We start from the raw sequence: 19,899 nt of genomic DNA, 5'->3' as shown, positions 1-19,899 counted from the left end.
TGATCTACCTCGAAAATCTGCCGTGGCCATGTTTAGATTGATTACTGCTGGTCATGATTGCCTCAGTAAACACCTCCATCGTATTGGAGTACTGAATTCACCTAAATGCTTACTGTGCACCAGAGAAGAGGACATGGAGATGGAGCACCTGGCTAATTGTGAAACTCTTAGACCATTTGTGGACCTTCCATCAAAATATTGGGAAGCAAGAAGGATGATGACTTCATTATTAAATCCAGAGCATTAGATACACACACACACACACACACACACACACACACATATTTGAAAATATATTTTCAATACAGTTTTGCATTAGCCTTTTTAGTTAGTAACTTAAATATAAATTTGGCATTTACATCTGTTCTTAACAATACTAGAACAATGATGTTGATTATTCCTCATAGAATACAAGGTGAACTGCTTTTACTTTTATTTAAAACAATTAATTTTATAAAACTTCATAAAATTTTCTCTAGCTTTTGATCCTGCAGTAGGCTTACAGCAATTATGATGGTATTCAATACCGGTACCTGAGATTTTGTTAGAGAAACAAGAATTATGTGCTCTCGCAGACAAATACAGAACACTGGCATGGCCTTGTAAAACTCAGTGTCAATGTTATCATATTTATACTGATTAGTATTCACTACGCAGGTCACACAGGTCATAAGATAACATTAAATTTACTGTAAAAAAAGTTATAGGCCTATATATTTACATAACTGTAAACAAGCACTTTTACGAGATATTGAAGATATTTTTTTCGTGTACGTACTAGTCTTTACACATCTAAAATGAAGACTTTTCTTTAATTTAGTATTTAAAAATATTTTTCAAATAGGCCTATAAATTGTTCCCTGAAGAGGATATGTTGAAGTACATAATAACCTCTAACATTTATCTACTTGATTAATATGTCTGCAGTTAAACTTTGTGGTGTTCTATTGTGTGTACGTGCAAAATACTAAATGGGAATGTAATGTCAGGAACTGTATACCAAAAACCCAAAATTTTGCAATACGTCGACTTCATAAAGGTTTTAAATCAGCAGCAAGATATTTCTGAAAATATACATAGGCTATACAAGGTGGATGGTAACCTCTGCACCAAAATGAAACTGGTAATAGATTATGAGGACAGATCTGAAAAATCTAAATAAGTTTTTTTCTCTAAAATTCTTCATTTTAGATGAAATTGTTTTGTTTCTATGAAACATTTAGCAACATCACGACTACTACAATAACTCTAGCAAGTGTGGCCACCAATCTCTTACCTTCCCCTCTCCCTCTGCTGTACTCAGTCGGTGATGCACAACAGTGGCCTGCATTGCAAGATTTATTTTAATGATTTTCATAATTATTCAATTTAAATACATGGCTAAACGGTTTAATTTGCAAAAAAAGATTCAAGACATTAACTGTTCCGATTATTTTTACCTATCTGCTTGTATAGCAATCAGCTATTTTTCTAGGTCCATTTCCAAAATAGAGCGCTGCAAACATTGGGCAAAGACTATTTTTTTTGTTAGATTTTTTGTACTATTTATTTTATTTACCGGTACTGTTATTTTTTCTAACTTACACAATATTTGACAACCAATACTGGTACTGAAATCATTTTAAATCAAAGAATAGAATGCAAAAACTATTAAATACATTAAACAAAACTGATCATATTAAAATATAAATTTAGCCCGTACACATCCCGTAAGGGCAAGGGCCTCCTGTTGTCACAGGGAATTGCTCGTAATATTGAAACATAAAATTAAGTTAAATTAATTTCCCTCGTATGAGCAAAGCTCATGTTCAGGAGTTCAATACTGCATTATAGATACGCAGAAACAAGAAGAAAAAAAATAAACATACGGTAGTATTTAAGTAAAGAAAAAAAATGGTATAGAATATAAACATTATTTATATCATAAAATAAGCGATTACAATTGAAATAGTTTATAACTAATATTCAGAAATAAATAAAATTAATATTTTTGCACTTAGTTATTTACCACTATGCTAATTCTTGTTAATCATATTTTTTTTAATTTCAAGTTTAAATACACAAGTCAGTTTACAAAAATAGATATAAAACTCAACGTTGATCAATTTATCCTTCTTATCTTTTTTCAGCGACCTTCTACACATCTGATAATATGCAATAGGTACTTAAAAGATCTTGTGACAAAGTCAAACTGAAGTTTAATAGTACATTAAATGGACAGGAATTAAAACAGCATATAAATGTTTACTAACAACAATCATTCGTTTGTTAAACTTTTCCATAGTAATGGATTAAAAACATTCTCTACTATAATGTATTGACATTCGGCAAATTTACTCTAAATTTAGAAGTGAGAATAAATTATTTGTGGTTTCTGGAACACTGACATTTATATACACATTTGTAACTACGAAGTCAAATTGGTTAGTACCGGTAAGTGATAAAATGTACAACTATTGGAATACTCATGTGTCAATTTATTATGTTCTGCGATAATAATATTGCACTTCATAATCATCACTAATTTTATAGAAGAGTAATCAGTAGCATCTACTTCATTAATTAAATCTACAAAGCTTCATTACATTAACTGTAAGTAATGTGATTTTAAATCTAATAAAGCAACTTTTGTCATATAATTGGACTTTCTCTCAGTAAACCTATGCAGTGAAATATTTCAGAGCTAAAGAAGTCTTCAGTATAAAAAAATTGTCTGCTTTACTACCAATCTCTCATATTTTTATATCGAGGAATATTATTAATTAAAAATAGCTATGAAATTAACTATCTTAAAAATACAACTGAAAAATTAATTACTCCTTTCCATTAGACCAAGACCAATCCTGCTTCTTGTAGGTGTGTAGGTTTAATATTGTTGTATTTGCCGTCATGCATCAGATTAGTAAATATAATACAGTAGTAAGTGTTAAAATTGTTAAAAAAAGGTATAGACAGACGGCCCGTTTCGATGCTATGTCACGTCATCCTCAGTGTCTCTTGAACCACTTTTTAACGTAAGACTAAGTAAATTTTATGTTTTAACAAAGTGTTAACGAGAACTTTAATCAATGTTATTTACTGTTGTTTAATACATCACATCTGTTGTACGGTATAGAAATTTGGGGATGTGCATCAAGGGTACACTTAAATAAGTTCTTTGTTTTACAAAAGAAAGACGTCAGAATAATAAACAACTTTGATCGTGAAGAATCTTACAGAAATTTCTTTATAAGTAACAAAATATTCACTTTGTACTTTCTCTAAGCATAAATGAAGTCACAGTATTTGTCAAGATAAACAAAAATTAATAAATATCGGTAATTATATATATTATAATCATGACACAATAAAACAAGTTTTACTAGCACATTCAGAGCTTCAAAAAATGAATTAAGATGACAGTTTGTTGTCCCAACATTTTATCAGAGTATAATCACAGTTTAGTATATACAGTCACGAAGCTTGAGTTTTGAGGGTACTAGGAACAATAGAATGTGCAGGTACTATTTCGCATTGTCTGTAATGAGGCGATCCTAGTGGTTAGCAACTCTCTATGGATGCATATTTACTACGTATTGAGCTTCGTGACTGTATATATTAGACTGTGGTATAATAATTTCTTTCTAGATGCCTGGCCATATATAATTTCTAACAAGATGATGTGGATATTTCTATTTGCGGTAATATCAATTACCCTTTTCCTAATGGTTATGGTAAGGATTGTTGATTATTTTGCACTGTATTATACTTGACACAACTATATTATATTGTATTTGACACCATTGAAAAATTTAATTGCATACAATTCTTATTTTCTTTGTTCCAGTACAAACATAACAAGGAAGAACTGAGAAACAATGTATGTATAAATTAACTTTTTAATTATTTACTAAGCTATATAAAAATTATCTTCTTAATCTCATATACTACAGGAATTGCTTGTTGGTTAGTATAAATAGCTCACAATTCCGTTTAAATAGTATTTTTCCGTTTGTAATTTGTATCTGATTGTTTTCCATCACTAAATGTAACAAGAAATATATACTACATTACAATCACGGTGGCTTTTGAGCTAATTTAGCAGAATTTTAAACTGAAAATCATCGTAAATTCTCATCTAAAATGTTTCCATTTGACTATGTTGCGTGTTAAATTAGTCAGTTGTTCGTTTCTCCTTATGGTTGTTCGTCTTCTATTTCTTCACTCCAGGATACAGCTCTATGGCCCATTCTGGCTTCTAAATAGTCAATATTTTAATGGTTTCCAGGGTCTCTTTTATTTTTGGGTTGATTTTTTTTTATTGGGTTATTTTACGACGCTTTATCAACAGCTTAAGTTATTTAGCGTCTGAATGAGATGAAGGCGATAATGCTGGTGAAATGAGTCCGGGGTCGAGCACCGAAAGTTACCCAGTATTTGCTCATCTTGGGTTGAGGGAAAACCCCGGAAAAAACCTCAACCAGGTAACTTGCCCCGACCGGGAATCGAACCCGGGCCACCTGGTTTCGCGGCCAGATGCGCTGAGCGTTACTCCACGGGTGTGGACTTTGGGTTGATGGTATAGTGCTTGAGTATTCATGTGTTATCAGGTTCTTCTATAGTAAAGGAAATGATTTTATATTTTTAAGTATTACTATTAATATTACTACTTTTGTTATTGTTTCAATGTATATTTCACTTCTGGTAATGAGGAAGAAAAGGCCTCATTGCTTAACTCTACCAGAATAAATAAATAAGTAAATGAATGAATGAGAAAATAAATTATGGTTTATTTAACGATGCTCACAACTGCCAAGGTTATATCAGCGTTGCCGGTGTGCCGGAATTTTGTCCTGCAGGACTTCTTTTACATGCCAGTAAATCTACTGACATGAGCCTGTTGCATTTAAGCACACTTAAATGCCATCGACCTGGGCCGGGATTGAACCCGCAACCTCAGGCACAGAAGTCCAGCGCTATACCGACTTCGCTACCCAAGCCACTTGAATGAATGAATGAATGAATAAATAAAGATATCCCCAATACACACCATGAAGATACTTGAGAGGCATGGAGGTAGAGTTCCATGTTTTCATGATCTCGAAACTAGAATGAGATGCTGTGGTCGTCACTACACTCCAACTGCCTTTTGCCCCTGACAACGAGAAAAATCTTGCCATCACCTGGGACTGAACCTAGGGCCTTCCAGTCTGCAGCCATTTGCTCTACCAACTGAGTTACCTGATCGCACCTTCTTTTATGGTTCTACCCGATATAATTGTACATTCTTCTATATTTGCATATATTCTTAGCTCCTGGGTGATGTGTTCAATTTTTATGTACTGTAGCTTAAAAGAGTTCACCCTTTCACAGATTTTAAAAGAGAGTCGTGAATTTCCGCAGTTTGGAATGTCTTTATCTTATTGATAAGATCCAACATTCATTCCCATACACATTGCAGAAACAGTCGTAATAGAACTTAGTCTAGGTCTATTTCCTAGTAATTTATTTTAGAATATTTTCTTTGTCGCAAATATTATGCAATTTATTTATTTTATTATTTGCATCTAGTTCCTTCAAAAATGTTCCTTAAACCATATGGAACAGTTCCTTGCTCAAATATTTTATTTATTACCGTATATAGTATATCAAAATAAAATGTGAATTTTTCTCTCATCAGGTTCTTGGTGGACGTTCTTCTCCAGAATATTGTGAAAAGACAAGTGAAGTGCAAAAGAAAGAGGCGAGTAACACAATAGTACATTATGCAACGAGCCTATAATGAAGGTAATTAAGAAGCGAGTATGGATATAATTTTCATATGAGCTTCTTAATTACCATTATAGGCGAGTTTCATACGACTTTTTATGCTCGACCATATTTCTAACTTGATATTATTAATTTTTTTTGTATCTGACCTTGGCCAATGTCCCGTATGTTGTGAGATGTGCACAGACGCGAAAGTATTAATTTCTTCCAGAGGAACAGATGTTCACATTGACATTGCCATAAGAACCTACAGAGATAACATTAAAATTCAATTAGACATTGAAAAACGAGATGACAAATTGAATTTATTTGAATATTATTTACAATTAACGCTAATTATTATAGTAACAGAACATAACCTTCTGCGACAGTATTGGATTTCCAGCCTCAGTGACTTTTCGCTAATTCTCTTTCGATTGCATATCCGAGAATAATCGATACTTGCGGTTTTATAAAGGTAGAAAGCTGACCTGTCATTGGCTGAACAGTTGTAACCTGAGTCGTCATTGGCTGAAAGACCTGACCTTTAATGAGTAGGTGTACTTTAATGACATACATTAAAGGTCTGCTACCAGGTGTATAATTACTACATTTCGGCATGGTCGAGCATAAAATTCATTATAATGTTATTTTCATGTCATTCAGGTGCATGTAAAACAAACAACAAATAATTTTTTTACCTTTTATTTCTGTCGACTATAGGCCTATTCATGTTTTTATTGAATATCCCTGGCTTCTGTCTGATTATCAATTTATATTAAATGTTTATTTTTCTCTCTTTTCTCTTTCCTCCTTTTTTTTTTTTTTTTTTTTGTGTTATTAAGTTACCGGTACTTAATGTATTTAGTAATCTGTCCTTGTAAATTTTATGTTACATTACTGATTAAGACCACACCGTACACGAGCCTGGCTCTTATGGTAGTGGCTAGAAACATTTTTGTTTTATAAATTTAATTTGTACTCACTAGCTAGCTAGTTAAATAAATAAAATAAATTTCATATCCAATGCCAGGATAAGCCTCAAGTTCTACAAATTCTTATACTGTTGATTTTCTTCTTACTCATCTTGAAAACAATTAAACCATAAGTGTTATGCAGTTTTAATTACATTAATTTAAAAATATATTTAAATATTGGCTAGTTCATAAATTTAAATCATTTCTACGCAACTTAAATTTTCTTCCCTGTCAGATATTTTTTAAAGTGCAGATATCCATGAAATGAAACTCATATACTGATTACATATTTTATGAATATATTCACATACATATACAGTATTCAAACTAGCCATGCATCGATTGGAACCAACACATGAATTACCTTTGTAATAAATTACGTAAAATAATATAGGCTATTATTTTGTTTCATTGAGGAATTACTTGCCAATAAGTTTATTACGCACAATATATTTAACTTTATTTCAATCGGTAATTATGCATGGAATTATGGGATGGGGTAGCTTATTTAAAACCAATTTTAATCCACTTTATTTATTACAGAAGAAAATAATTAAAATATGTCTTCATAAATCTATTGATTTTCCATCTCAAAAAATTGTTTTTAAATATCAATGTTCTTAAAATAAGACAAATTTATTACAAATTCATACATAAAAATCGAAATAATTTTGAATTGTATTCTCATAGTTATGAAACAAAAAGTATGAATTGTTTAAGATTGTTTGAACCAAAATGCAACACTGCTACAGTACTTAATCATAATCCACAGTTAATTCCCGATTTACCACGAAAATCGTCTGTAGCTGCATTTAGATTGGCAACAGGCCATGATTGTTTGGCCAAACACCTGCATAGAATTGGAATATATCAGTCCCCTATCTGCCCATTGTGCAATCAAACCAAGAAATGGTTTCGGAACACCTCAAAAATCTGTGCTTCAGTGGCTGACCATGATAATATCTTTGAAAAATATTGGAGTGCAAGAGGTCAAATGAATTTGTTGTCAAACGCCTGGCATTAGAAAACAACAACAACAACAAACAACAACTTAATCATAGTAGTAATTTAGGCCCAAGAATCTATAACAAATTTATATTTAAATATCCTAATCTTGTCAATTCTAATAGTTCTAGTACTAAATTTAAAAAAAGTTATGTACCTATAGATTTTATAAATAATAAAAAATTGTAAATTTAAATTTATATATCGGTATTCTTATTGTGTAGTAGACATAAGATAAATTATATTATATACTTCTTAATTTCAATTCAGGAATCCGCCCCTGAACACGAGTTCTACTCTTTCAGGGGTGAGCTAAAGTTTTTTTCTGTTTTATATCACATTTTATGTTACAATTATTAGCAAAATAAATGAATAAATAAATGAATGAATGAATGAATGAATGAATGAATGAATGAATGAATAAAACAGTGAATAACAGTAACAAAAAATAAACACAGAAGAAAATAGTAAGCCTATATTATACGACTAGCTGCAAAAGTGAAGCTTTATGCAAGAATAGGTCAGATTATGACATAACCATATTATATAAAATAAAGTGACACTTTTGAAATTGAGAAATGTTAAATAATGCTATGTTTTACACACGAAAGTAGATAAATTCATTTAAATAACTATGAACAGATGTATGCAATCGCTATCAGTGATTCGGGTTAATTCATTCGTTTGCACTTTAAACTTTAAATTAAACCAAAGTTTTCTCTGTCATAATTTCACCCTTCTTCATAACTCTCCAGTAAGCTGCACCAAATAAATAATGCACCACACACGTACATTTCCTGCACTACATTATACATCACATCAGTTCATGTCACGCCACTCCGCACTTGGTATAATATCACCAGAGGTTCGTATGCATACTAATTGAGGTCCACGAATTTGGTCTATTGTTTGAATCAGTTGGGCACTTGAAAGCATGGGGTCTTTCTTTTTTCTCTCTTTATTTCTTTTTTATCTGAATGTATCCAAGCAAAATAAAAATATCTGATGAAAGTATTCATCTTCTTTCATAGCCAGGAGAATCTTTAGAAACACAACTGCAAACTCTAGTTGACAAATTGGCAGAAAAGGAGTCGCTGGTAAGTTTTATTTCTGTATGTACGAGTAAATTAGGACTACCTACTTATTAACAGTGGTCTGCAACAGAATATTTAATTTTCGTAATTGATTAACTAGCGGACTTACTCGTGTTAATTATGTAAGTCTGTGTGGCTTACAGCTGTTTCGGTGCTTCATCACACCATCCTCAGAGACTACTAGATCTCGGCGTCATCTCGAACTTCTCTGCTGTTATGTGGGTGCGTCTGATTGTTGAAAAGTGGAATCAAATAGTGTGTGTGTACTGAAATTGATCTGTGTGTTGAGAATTTGATCAGGGTGTGTTTTAGTGTGTCTGTATATTTCATATTGTTCTAGTATGTTGAGTTTTTGGTTCTTGGGTTGTATGTGTAGGATTTCCATGGCCGCATTTATGTTATTGTATGTATGGTTAGCATTGGTTATGTGATCGGCGTATGTAGATGTATTGTGTCCTCTGGTTATTGCTTTAATGTGTTCTGTGTAGCGTGTTTGGAATGATCTGCCTGTCTGTCCAATGTAGAACTTGTCGCAACTATTACATGTGAGTTTGTAATACACCTGTGTGATCGTATTTATTTGTTTGTGTTTTTTGTGTGTTGAGATGTCTTTGTAGTGTCTTTTCTGTTCTGTATGCTATGTTGTATTTCTGTTTTCTGAATGAAGATGCAATCTTATGTGTGCTTTTGTTTTCATATGTTAGTGTGATGTATTTCTTGTGTTCTTGTGTTTGTGTTGTGTTTTGCGTGTTTTTGTGTTCGTTGAGTTTTTGTTTTGTCTTCCTTATGATGTTGTCTATTATGTTTGGATTGTAACCGTTTTCTTGTGCTATGTATTTGACTGTGTTCACGTCTTCATTGTAGTGTTGTTGGCTCATGAGTATGTTGAGTAATCTGTGTACCATTGTCCTGAATGCAGCATGTTTGTGTTGTATGGAGTGGTTACATGTGTTGTGTATGTGTGTGGTGGTGGTGGTTGGTTTGCTGTATATTTTGAAGGTGTGTTTGTTGTCAACACCAAAACAGCTGTAAGCTGCACAGACTTACATAATTAACACGAGTAAGTCCGCTAGTTAATCAATTATTTATATTCAAGTGTTAAAAGTAGTGTACGCAAGATTCAAAATGGAAATCTATTAATATTCGTTAGTAGTGGCATATAGTATTGGATCATAGTCTGGATTAAGTTCATGGTGCAACATGCTGTATTTATACAAGAGCACGGCTGTTTGGCTAACCAAGCATTCATAAAAATAGAAGTGGTAAGTACGAGTGATTTATATAGAACTGACACATTACTTTCTTTAATTATTCCGTTGCAAATTCATTCAATGACCCAATTTTAGCACCAAATTAAGCAGAATGTTCTGGAGTTTCGATTCCTTGTCACTAGATGCGCAGATGTTTATGTTTTATTCATATTGTTGGCAGCACTAGATGTGCAGATGTTTATGTTTTATTCCTATTGTTGGCAGTTGTTTTCGACATTTTGTGTCAACGTGAAAATGCAGTACACATTAAATCAACGACTCTCCCTTGTGAAGCAATACTGAATTACGAATTCAATTACAGCTACTCAAAGGGCACACCAGAGAGAATTTGGTGTTCGCAATCCTCCCAAAAGAAACACAATACTGGGACTGGTAAACAAATTGGAAACAACTGGATCTCTGGTGAGTGAAAAGGGCAAGCATCGTTCATCTTGGCTTCCCACGGTTGTTGATGACGTAAGAGCACGACTGGAGCAGTCACCCCAAAAAATCATTAAGAGATCTCCGGATTTGACAACGCCGGACCTCTTTCTATGGGGTTATTTAAAAGACAGGGTTTACGCCACACGTCCCCAGACACTGGACGATCTGAAGCACAACATCACACAAGAGATTCAAGCTATTGACAACAGAGTCCTCCAACGAGTGGCCAGTAACATGGAACGACGTGTTGAGTTGTCCCTTATGCAGGATGGAGGACATTTTCAACATTTGCTTTAGAGGTAAATAATCTCCCAAAATTCCTCTACATTTTAGGTATAATAAGTTGTCGCTAGCACAATTCGTTTTGAAACAATTAATGAAAGAAATGTGTCAGTTCTATATAAATCACTCTGTACAATAAGCCTCAGTCTGCAGTGTAAGGCTTCGGATCTCTCCTTTGTACAAGAGAAAAAAAAAAAACTTATGTGCAATATCTGACTATAATGTAAACTTCATTGAAATGATTGTATGTAATTTGTTAAAGTGATGGATTTGGGAACGAAGTGCCAGTTGGAATATTATAGTGACTTTTTGTTTTATAGCTTCGGGTTTCCCGGGATAAGATCACACAGGCTGAAGAAAAAATTAACAGTTTGCAGTCGAGCAGCAGCGAGGTAATATATTAATGTTTCTGAATTCTAAGATTACCTGATAGTGATCTAAATGATGTTTTACATAATCTCTACTTCTTACTACAGTCATTCATCTCATTTAAGTGTTTTATTAATTTTAACTGAGGAAAGTGCTAAAAGTTATGTAATCAAGATGTATAATGCATGAAAATAGAAACAGAATCACAACAATAATCCACGGCCTACTGATACATCCAAAGATCCTACACACGTGATATGACCCAGATGTTAAGTTTGAATTTTTTTTCATTGTTATTGAAGAATTCTTTATGATATATTGTAAATGGAAATTACAAAGTAAGTCAAATTTGACTTTATTTCCATTTCTATGAGTTTTTAGTTTATTACAGTACTTAAAGGTGAAATATATGGTGAGCATAAATGATTGCCCTAGTTTGGGGATTTTTTTATAGACAAACCGTGAATGATTCAACAATGGTACTGATATTACCAAATAAGGTATCTCTCAAAGTTTTATTTGAATTTATCCGCACGGCATAATTCCACTTCTTACCGATAGAGGACCTGAGTTTACAGAAATGGCGACTGATGTTGAGCATGCATTTGTAGCGTTGGAATTTCATTCCACAAGATCAGTCATAACAGTGCAGCGAAATTTTCGAACAAGATTCCATAAAGATCCATCAGACCCCAAGACCATTAGACAATGGTACAATCAATTAGTGACCACAGGAAGTCTGTGTAAAGGAAAATCTCCTGGTCGGCCACGCATGCCACAAGAAACAGTTGAATGTTGATTTCATCTATCAACAAGACGGCGCTCCACCTCACTTCCACAACGAAGTCCGGCAAGTCCTGAACAACAGATTGCTAAATAGATGGATTGGTCGTGCGAGCAGAGACGATATGCAGCTATTGTCCTGGCCTCCACGTTCCCCTGACATAACACCTTGTGATTTTTACCTGTGGGGTTATGTTAAAGACTCTGTTTTTGTACCTCCATTACCGGCAAATCTGCCAGAGTTACGCGACTGCATCATCAATGCCATCGCTGCAATCGACATGGATACACTTCATTGTGTATGGGACGAATTGGACTACCGGCTTGATGTCTGCAGGGTCACAAGGGGAGCACACATCGAGCACCTATAAGGTATGTTAAAAAAACTTGGAGAGTTTTTCTATCTACTTGTATATTTAAATATTTTCTATGTTAAATCGTTAGTCCACAAATAATTTTCGTAACTAGGGCAATCATTTATGCTCACACTGTACATTTTTATGCTGAGTAACAAAAACCTTTCTTCTGGACATTCTATATTTTACTGTCATTATCTTTATAGAGTTAGTGGACTAAATAATTAAATTATGATATAGTAAGTTACTTAATTTTTAATTTCACAGATTCAAGATCAATATAAAATGATCATGAGCGAACTGAAGCAGGAACTGGCTAAAACAGAGGTTCAGGTGATGAATGTTGATATTCTTTTGAGAACAAAATTAAAAGAATCGGATTTTTTCCCTCTGTGAATATTTACAAAATAATAATGAATTAATGATAATAAAAATGACTAGATAGGATGCCTAATTCTTTGAACAACGTCTACAATATATTCATTCTATTATTGTTGCAGTGTACAGACTTGCATAGACAAATTGATTACATAACCAAGCGACGCGAAGAGCTCAAGAATGAAGTTCTGAAGGTAGACTTACTATGAATTTAATCACAAAAGATAAGGCCTACTATAAAAAATATTCTGCTCTGTATCAGGGATACACTGGTATGTAGAATATGAATTTAAATACTATTATAGTCACAATCATGCCATGGTATGAAAGAAAAATTTCACAACCTCGAGCGGGAATCGAACCTGCGATTTCCTGTTCTCCGGTCAGGCGCTCTACCACTGAGCTATCGAGTTCGTCTCACGCCGAAGGCTTGGAATTATCCTTTCATACTGGCGACTCTGTTATAGAGTACTGTCCATAGCGTCTGATCTAGTCAGCACTGCTTATGGGTTGAAAGAAACTTTTACAAAAGTAATCTTCATCTTACGATGTTTGGTGACAGGAAGTCGCAGGTTCGATTCCCGCTCGAGGTTGTGAAATTTTTCTTTCATACCATGGCATAATTGTGACTATAATAGTATTTAAATTCATTAATATGTCGCATCAACGGACGTGTATACGTCACCAAACATCGTAAGATGAAGATTACATATGTAGAATACATCACCCAAGTACTAGTTTAGGGAATGAAACCACATTTGGTTTCAATGTTTGATTTTTTATTATGGATGGAAGAGGTGCTGGTGTTACATGTCCACTTTTCTCGTTTTATAAAAATCCTTAGGTTATGGAGCTACAAGTTTTGATGGCTAAATTGAAGCCATGTATTTGACACTTCAAAATATGTTGTTTCGAATCTCTTATTTTCAACAAGCTGTAATATTCAGGCATTATAAAGTGGCCATTACTGTTATAACGATCAATCTGTCAAAAAACTGATTGCTGGAAAATTATACACCATCTCATGAAATTTCAAGTAATAAAAAACGGGAATATCTCAAATAAAATGTAACTCCTGAGTATACAAGAAAAAGCGCAGTTGCATCCTTTCGATTATTCACAGGGACTGTCAAAATGCTTGAACAAAATTGGAATTATTTTTTCGCCACTACTTTGTCCATTGTGCAGTCTTCAGGAAGAAATGAATCAGAATCATCTTCAGCAATGTCCAGCTCTTTCCTCTAAACCCAATGTGCGTGAGAAATACACTGCTCAAAACAATTAGAGGAACACTATGAATTATTTAAATATCTTTTCATTGGATAAAGGTACAGACATAAAATTAATAAAGTATAGTATTTATCAGTGGCGGCCGGTGAAGTTTGGGTCTAGGTGTTGCACTTTCTGTGATGAGTGGAGTAGAATTAGTTACCTTTATCGGTACATGGTCATGAACATTTTAATCCAAAGCTGGTACTTAAATGGTTAATATCAGCAATGCCCGTTCTTGTCCACGACTGTTCTCCATCAAACAAAATACACGGACAACAAAACAGTGCGTTTTTCACTTCACAACCACAAAGCCAGTCATGATTATTGTAAATTTTCTTTCTAAAAATTCTCTTGATCTGTCTTTTGTCCCGTAGTAACTGTCTGGAAAATATTTAGATCAGGCAATGGTGTATCAAGTTCTTTAATTTTTTATTTCTCTTCGTCAGAAAGTGCGGAGAAGTTCTTGTTTTGTAAACTATTCACATAATTCATATCACGAACTTGAAGAAAACATCACTGCACTATAAAAATTGTGATAACTACCACAATTCACATAAAATTCATTAAACTCCAGAAAAGTGCTTGTTTTTTAAACAACTTACAAAATTCATAACGTTATAAGCCTACGTATCTATGTCACAAACTTGACGAAAATATCACATCCAATAAAAAAAAATTGTATTATGCAGCACAATTCACATAAAACTACTTAAATTCCAACAAAAAACTAAATATTTAAGAGAGGATTAAATGGATTTCACACGATTATAAAACGACTGGACCACGTGCTTACCTAGCTACATGTTGGTCAGGAAACAGGAAGTCAGGAAGTGAGAAACCACGTGAGAAACGAAGAGTCGGAAAAAATCTGAAAATTTCGTCTCGAGTCTCAAGTCATCCAGCGAATGTGTCCATTCGGAATGGTCACTTCTGCAATCTACATGCAAATACAAGAACTATTTGCTTCCGGTTGTTGCAAGAGCTTTGCCGCGACGAGCTGTGTTAACTGCTGGGATAGGAACTCTGAGCTGAGCCTACCTTCAATACCGGCCGCTAGACGAATCTGGCTGCTGCTTGAGCCACACAACGTCCACTTCTGAAGTATTCACAATTTGATGAATTTTAAAAACGCTGATTATTTTGTACTCGAATTCTTGAATGATATATAAATAAAAGAAATATGTATTTAAATTGGACGAGAAGGAAACTTAAAATCTATTTAGTTATTTAATATAAACAAAATTTTAATGTGCGGGAAAAATTTGGTCGTTGTGCAACGCTGCAACATGATCAGCGGCCGCCACTGGTATTTATGATTATTTATGGCCACATTTATCTCCATGTCAATAAAAACAAATGAATAATGTCAACAAACAACTTTTTAAAACATTGCACTATATAATAAATTGAATCTTGCCCTTACTTATCAAACTTAAACATCCGTTATAAAGGTCTAGTATCGTGTATGGCCTCCACGACATTCGATGACAGCTTGGCACCTTTGTGGCATGCTCCCTACGAGATTCTGTATTTCCTCTTGGGGGATATTCTCCCATTCCTCCTTTAGAGCATCTCCAAGTTCTTGCAGAGTTTGTGGAGCTTGATGTCGGTTCCTGACTTTCCTATCCAGAAGATTCCACAAGTGTTCAATAAGCTGCAAAAAACACTAACTTATTTAATTTATTACAAGTGTTCCTCTAATTATTTTGAGCAGTGTATTTGAGAACAAGAGAGTTAATGGCTTTATTGCCAAGAACTCTGCATTAGTTAACAATAATAACACCATATTTTCATACATGACTGTTGTCATTTCTCACAGATCATGATTTTAAACTACCCATCATTACAATAATTTGATGTGTTATTTCTTTATTAATTGCTTTATAATGCTGTCATACAGAAATAGTTTATAAAACAAGTTTATAGTGTTATACAATTTATTACACTAGTAAAGATTACTGAAAGAACGAAGTGAGTTCGGTAAACTTTTACTATGCAATAAAGAATATAACATTGTAAACTAGTTTCATAATATACTATATTAATGATATTTTGTGTATTACAGGAACAACAGACGTACCAAGAGATCTTAGACTGTCTTTGCAAGGAGCTGCTGTCCAGGGAGGAATCGGTGTGTAGGCCTATAATTTTGCTACAGTACTGTTCTGAGGTTATGTTATAGTACTTGGGCAGAAAAATCTTTGAATAGAAACTGCGCAAATTGAATATCCCCTTAAATTATAATAGGGTAATTTCTTACCGTACTTACAAATGGCTTTTAAAGGTAAAAATAATATCTCCAATATTAAAATTGTTTTTTCTCGACTTACTTTTTCCTGCACATAGTCAATATTCAAATTGTTCCTTCAGGTGCAATTTTCAAGCAATTACTTCGAAATTTTTAACAATCTTCCTAAAGACAACAACAAATAAAACTTATCACTTGAAGTTCCAAATAAAAAATTACTGAAGTATTTATGCCCTTAGAAAATATTATATATATTTAAACTAAGAAAAAATTGAATAAAATAATGATTTACTCAGTAGCGGCCAGTGATCGAAATCCTCGGTGAGGCCAGATGCAACTAGTTTAATTGCCTCCGATAGGAAATGTTTGTGATATTAATTATTATTGTTATTATATTATTAATATCATTATTACTGTATTATTATTATTATTATTAGTCTATTCTTATTATTATCTATGAAAAATAATAATTTCACTCACCAAATAAGCTGTTATGCTCTGAGTTTCAGTGATTGTTTCAGCATAATGAAGCAACCCATATGTGTTGAAATTCCCCTTTCTTTCTTTTCTTTTTTTTTTTTCTTTGACAGCAACAAACAAGGCCAAGAGAAGTTTATTTTGCACCACATTACCACATAACCATTTATGTTGCCCATACCAGGATGCAATAGAAACTCGCGTTTTAAGATTATGTGTGAGAAAAATTATCAGCGATGCCGTAGGTATCTCGGTAGTCTCTCTCTGTATTTAAAACTTCCTTTCTTTCAGTATTATTTCTTCTCAAAAAAGGACACTCTAACAATGAATTAACTGCACCAGCATTACTTCTCTCATTTGTTTCTGTTTATATTTTCCCGAAATACATAACAACATCGGCCCACATTCACTACTGTACTACACCCTTGCTTATATGTCATAAACTGAGACATAAGGGGAGAGAATCGAGTGGGTCTCTGCCTGCCAAAGAGCTGGAATTTTGTTATTTATGGTCTAGTTAGGAAGACAAGTCACCGCTGCTATTCCCACCCCACTCTACCCTTGAGGCCGGCCCATGGATGGGACGAGTGAAATCTGACCAGGCCAGATGAATTGTGCCTCAGCTACAACGTTTTAAGCGCAAACTCAAAGCCCGCGAAAGGACATGAAATACATTAAGCGAGACCCGGCACGAACGATTCTGGCCTCAGGAACAAATTTTACTGCAAAACAGGTCTATATACATCACAAGCCAGACCTGGCACGAGCGATCCCGGCCTCAGGAACAAATTTTACTGAAAAACAGGTCTATATACATCAACGTTTTCAAATGCTTCTACAGCGATATATGCTTTCTTTCAAATAACTAATACATTATATGAAAACACAAAATTTGATTTCAGTTAAGCCACGTGACTGAGGCCCGGCCTCACTTGCCTCAGTCAATCAGCCGCCACTGGATTTACTATTTTTTTTATAAAGGAAGACTTAATATTATTGTAAAGTAAATGATAATTTTGTTTATGTGAAGTGTCTAGATATCAAATCTGCAAGTTTGTTTCAAATTTTTGAAAATTGTGCTGCAAGGATCTTTTGCCAACATGCACATAAAAGTTTCACAAAATATTTTTTTTTCTCAGGATCTAATAAATGTACTGACCTCAAAATTCTAGGATGTGTTGCGTTAAATAGCATTGATATCTGGTAAAAAAATTAAGTGAATTGCTTAAGAAATGTAGAATTTGTACAACTCATAGTTTGGTCCCCTCTTATAAGCATGCCATCGGTCCCTATCCTGAGCAAGATTAATCCAGTCCCTAGCATCATATCCCACCTCCTTCAAATCCATTTTAATATTTATTTATTTGTTATTGAACATAACAGGCAAAGCCCAATTATTATCCTCCCATCTGCGTCTTGGCCTCCCCAAAGGTCTTTTTTCCTCAGGTATTCCAACTAACTATATGCATTTTTGGAGTCACCCATATGTTAAGGTTACCAGATTTATTTTACAATTTCTGGGGATGCATATCGATATTTGACGAAAGTACTTTTAACATATCTGTTTACGAGAGTTTGCCATTCACCTAAATTGTTTTTACGGACTTTAAGGAATTAAAACAATAATTACATTTATACACTAAAAATATGTTGTTTTCTAATGCCACGCATTTGACAATAAAGTCATTTGACGTCTTGCACTCCAATATTTTTCAAAGATATTATCATGGTCAGCCACTGAAGCACAGATTTTGAGATGTTCTGAATCCATTTCTTGATTTGAGTTGCACAATGGACAGTTAGGGGACTGATATATTCCAATTCTATGCAGATGCTTGGCCAAACAGTCATGGCCTGTTGTCAATCTAAATGCAGCTACAGACGATACACTAAAAATATTCATTCTATGTAACTATTACTTAAAACTACTGGTGCTTTCAGAAGAGTGAATTTTTTAAGCAGTTCTTCTCTGGATCCTAGTTTTGCAGCAAATTCCTGACAGGTGACGATGAAGTTGGTTCAGATAGCAAGCATGACTCAAACAGTTTCTAAACTCATTCTGCATTTTTTGGACCTCCACATCATGTCATAGAAGAAAAAATTATTTTCATTGCAGCATTACTTACTTTCAGAAAGACACGTAGATGTTTCAATCAATTCTGAAGTTGTGCATAGAGAATTATTTTATCAGAGAGAATTTTAAAAATATCATTCCATTTTGAGCAAAGATCAGCATTTTCTTCATTCCATTTTACTATTTCTCCAAACAAGAAATTCCGTAATTTTTTTTTTTCATCTAGGTCAATCCATCTACTTGTAAATTGGAAGCAAATAATAGACTGTCTCTTCAAATTTTTATCTTTCTGGAGTACATCTCAGCAATATACATTCCACATATTATATGTTATCCTGTGAATGAAAATCCCAGGCTCTGAACTATTCAACAGCATTTTATATATATAAAAAAATAATAATTAACGCTTAAAATTCAGGGATAACAGGGGACAATTTTTTTAATTCGGGGACAAATTTTGTTCGGGAAGAAGTAGCAAAATTCGGGGACTGTCCCCGGGAAATGGGGACGTCTGGTAACTTTATTACGATATATATGCTGCATGTCCTGCCCATCTCAAACATATGGATTTAATGTTCCTAATTATGTCAGGTGAAGAATACAATTCATGCAGTTCTCCATTCTCCTGTAATTTCAGCCCTTTTGGTCACAAATATTTTCGTAAGAACCTTATTCTCAAACACCCTTAACCTCTGTTCCTCTCTCAAAGTGAGAGTCCAAGTTTCACAACCATACAGAACAACCGGTAATATAACCGTTTTATAAATTCCAACTTTAATTTTTTTTGAGAGCAGATTGGATGACAAAAGCTCCTCAACCGAATAATAACAGGCATTTCCCATATTTATTCTAGTTTAATTTCCTCTGAAGTGCCATTTATATTTGTTACTGTTGCTCCAAGGTATTTGAATTTCTATACTCTTCGACTTAATTTCGGTATGTTACAGTGCAAGGCATCAAGAACTGACACAGTGAGCACAAATAATGAGGAAGAAGCTGAAACTGTGCATCAAGAGGGAATCGAAGTTTAGTCACCAGGCTGGTGCAACACCACCACTACCAGACTGCTGTATAAATGAATACCGATGATAGAAACCTAAATTAAATTATTAACACGTAAATGATTATTACTACAGAGCAGTACAATAAAAAGATTACAACCA

At 33.8% G+C, this 19,899-nt stretch overlaps 1 protein-coding gene across 2 annotated transcripts; it reads left to right on the top strand.

The window, feature by feature from the left end:
• The first annotated feature begins 288 nt into the window (after positions 1 to 288).
• Positions 289 to 19,899, top strand: LOC138702050 (myosin heavy chain, clone 203-like). Of its 2 annotated transcripts, XM_069829570.1 has the most exons (10): positions 289 to 2,433; positions 3,628 to 3,713; positions 3,827 to 3,859; positions 5,660 to 5,722; positions 8,741 to 8,806; positions 11,100 to 11,171; positions 12,555 to 12,620; positions 12,788 to 12,859; positions 16,003 to 16,068; positions 19,684 to 19,899. In XM_069829570.1, the coding sequence occupies exons 2-10, from the start codon at positions 3,657 to 3,659 to the stop codon at positions 19,765 to 19,767; spliced, it is 579 nt and encodes a 192-aa protein (XP_069685671.1). In that variant the 5' UTR covers positions 289 to 2,433; positions 3,628 to 3,656; the 3' UTR covers positions 19,768 to 19,899. The 2 variants fall into 2 exon arrangements, with proteins under 2 accessions (XP_069685671.1, XP_069685672.1); XM_069829571.1 differs by lacking the exons at positions 289 to 2,433; positions 3,628 to 3,713; positions 3,827 to 3,859; ... (1 more) ...; positions 8,741 to 8,806; positions 11,100 to 11,171 and adding an exon at positions 11,182 to 12,303.

This window comes from Periplaneta americana, chromosome 6, assembly GCF_040183065.1.
Source record: "Periplaneta americana isolate PAMFEO1 chromosome 6, P.americana_PAMFEO1_priV1, whole genome shotgun sequence".
Classification (NCBI taxonomy): Eukaryota; Metazoa; Arthropoda; class Insecta; order Blattodea; family Blattidae; genus Periplaneta; species Periplaneta americana.
This window is presented reverse-complemented; position numbering and strand designations above follow the sequence as displayed.

Bases quoted from the DNA above. Each gene is read 5' to 3' on its own strand.
- LOC138702050 (XM_069829570.1), top strand. From the start codon at position 3,657: ATGATGTGGATATTTCTATTTGCGGTAATATCAATTACCCTTTTCCTA. The intron at 12,621-12,787 runs GTGATGAATGTT...TTATTGTTGCAG, and splicing joins TGGCTAAAACAGAGGTTCAG to TGTACAGACTTGCATAGACA. The intron at 12,860-16,002 runs GTAGACTTACTA...TGTGTATTACAG, and splicing joins TCAAGAATGAAGTTCTGAAG to GAACAACAGACGTACCAAGA.